The sequence below is a fragment of the Oxyura jamaicensis genome, chromosome 23, assembly GCF_011077185.1.
Source record: "Oxyura jamaicensis isolate SHBP4307 breed ruddy duck chromosome 23, BPBGC_Ojam_1.0, whole genome shotgun sequence".
Lineage (NCBI taxonomy): Eukaryota > Metazoa > Chordata > Aves > Anseriformes > Anatidae > Oxyura > Oxyura jamaicensis.
In genome coordinates this window covers 2,782,227-2,783,476 of record NC_048915.1, presented here as the reverse complement: position 1 = coordinate 2,783,476, position 1,250 = coordinate 2,782,227, and the positions used below count along the sequence as shown (strand labels likewise).

Below are 1,250 nucleotides of genomic sequence, written 5' to 3'. Positions count from 1 at the left end.
GGGGCGGGGGGGGCCGCGCCTCCCTCCCCCTCCACCCTCTCTACCAACAAGCTGGGTGCCCCCCAACAACACCCCCTCTCCCTTTCTCCCTCCCTTTCTCCCCCCCTCACCCCTCCGCCTCCCCACCCACGACCCCCCCCGCCTCCAGCCACGACCCCCCCCGGGTCCCAGCCCCACACAAAGGCTTTTTTTGGGGGGGGGGACGACGACGACGACGACACCCCGGTACTCACCCGCCGGCTGCTGCGCTCCGAGCCCCCCGGAGCCCGCCCGCTTGGGGAGGCTCCTGCCGTCCGCCGGGGCTGCGTCCTGGCCGCCCGCGGGAGTCCCGGAGCCCTCGGCACCGCTCGCCACCTTCAACGAGAGCATTTCCAGCGCCTCCTGCTCACATTCTCCCCAGGCAACTCCGCTCCTGCCAGCCCGCCCCCTCCTCCGTCCCCTGCCTGCTCTTTGCCTCTCGCCTTTCCTCCTTTCCCCTCTTCCCCCCCGGCCCCCCCACCCCTATTTGATTTTTTTTTGCCCTGTTTTTCCTCTCTCCCCCTCTGCCGCTCGCCTTTTTTATCCTCCTATTTTTTTTCCTCCTCTTTTTTTTTTTTTTTCCTCCGCTTTTTTTTTTTCCTCCCCTCTCTCTTTTTTTTTTTTTTATTTTTTTTTCCCCCCCCCGCTCCCCCCCCCCCCCCCCTTCGCCTCGCACACACACAAAAGGCAGCGGAGCGGGAGGCGGAGGGGAACCGACCTCCCCTCTGCGCCTCCGCCGCTCAGCCGCCTGCGGAAAGCAAAGAAAGACACAGCGCAGCAGAGCCCTGGCTTGCTGCTGCCTCCCCCCTTCCTCCTCCTCCTCCTCCTCCTCCTCCACCTCCTCCTCCTCCTCCTCCTCCTCCCTCGCTCTTGCCTTCTGCCGCTCCCGGCTTTGTGGGGGCTGGGAAAGGGGGGAGCGGAGCCGGCGGCGCGGCGCGCCCTGCCCTCTCCGTGCGCGGCGGGGACCGCGGCTCCGCTTCGCTCCGCTGTCAGCGGCACGGCCAGCATCCGGCACCCCGGGGAGCCGTGCAGCACCGCCGGGGCATGCCGGGCCTTGTAGTCCTTCCTTCTTCCCCCCCCCCCCCCCCCCCCGCCTTCTCGTTTCTCTTCCCTCCTTCCTTTTTTTTCCACCCCCCTCCTCTCCTCTCCCCGCTTTTCTCCTCCCCGTGGCTGCGAAGCGGGGAGGGGCGCAAAGGGGCGCGCATCTCTGCGCTCTGCTTGGGGAGGGGGGG

General features: G+C 67.6%; 1 protein-coding gene across 4 annotated transcripts in view; it reads right to left on the bottom strand.

The window, feature by feature from the left end:
- AHDC1 (AT-hook DNA binding motif containing 1) overlaps nucleotides 1-1,139 on the bottom strand; it is a 48,454-nt gene extending 47,315 nt beyond the window's left edge. For 2 of the 4 annotated variants that reach the window (XM_035345728.1, XM_035345727.1), the window contains exon 1: nucleotides 234-500. In XM_035345728.1, the coding sequence (XP_035201619.1) occupies nucleotides 234-369 (136 nt within the window). In that variant the 5' untranslated portion in view covers nucleotides 370-500. The other 2 variants (XM_035345729.1, XM_035345736.1) reach the window with 2 other exon arrangements.
- Between the last annotated feature and the right edge of the window lie 111 nt (nucleotides 1,140-1,250).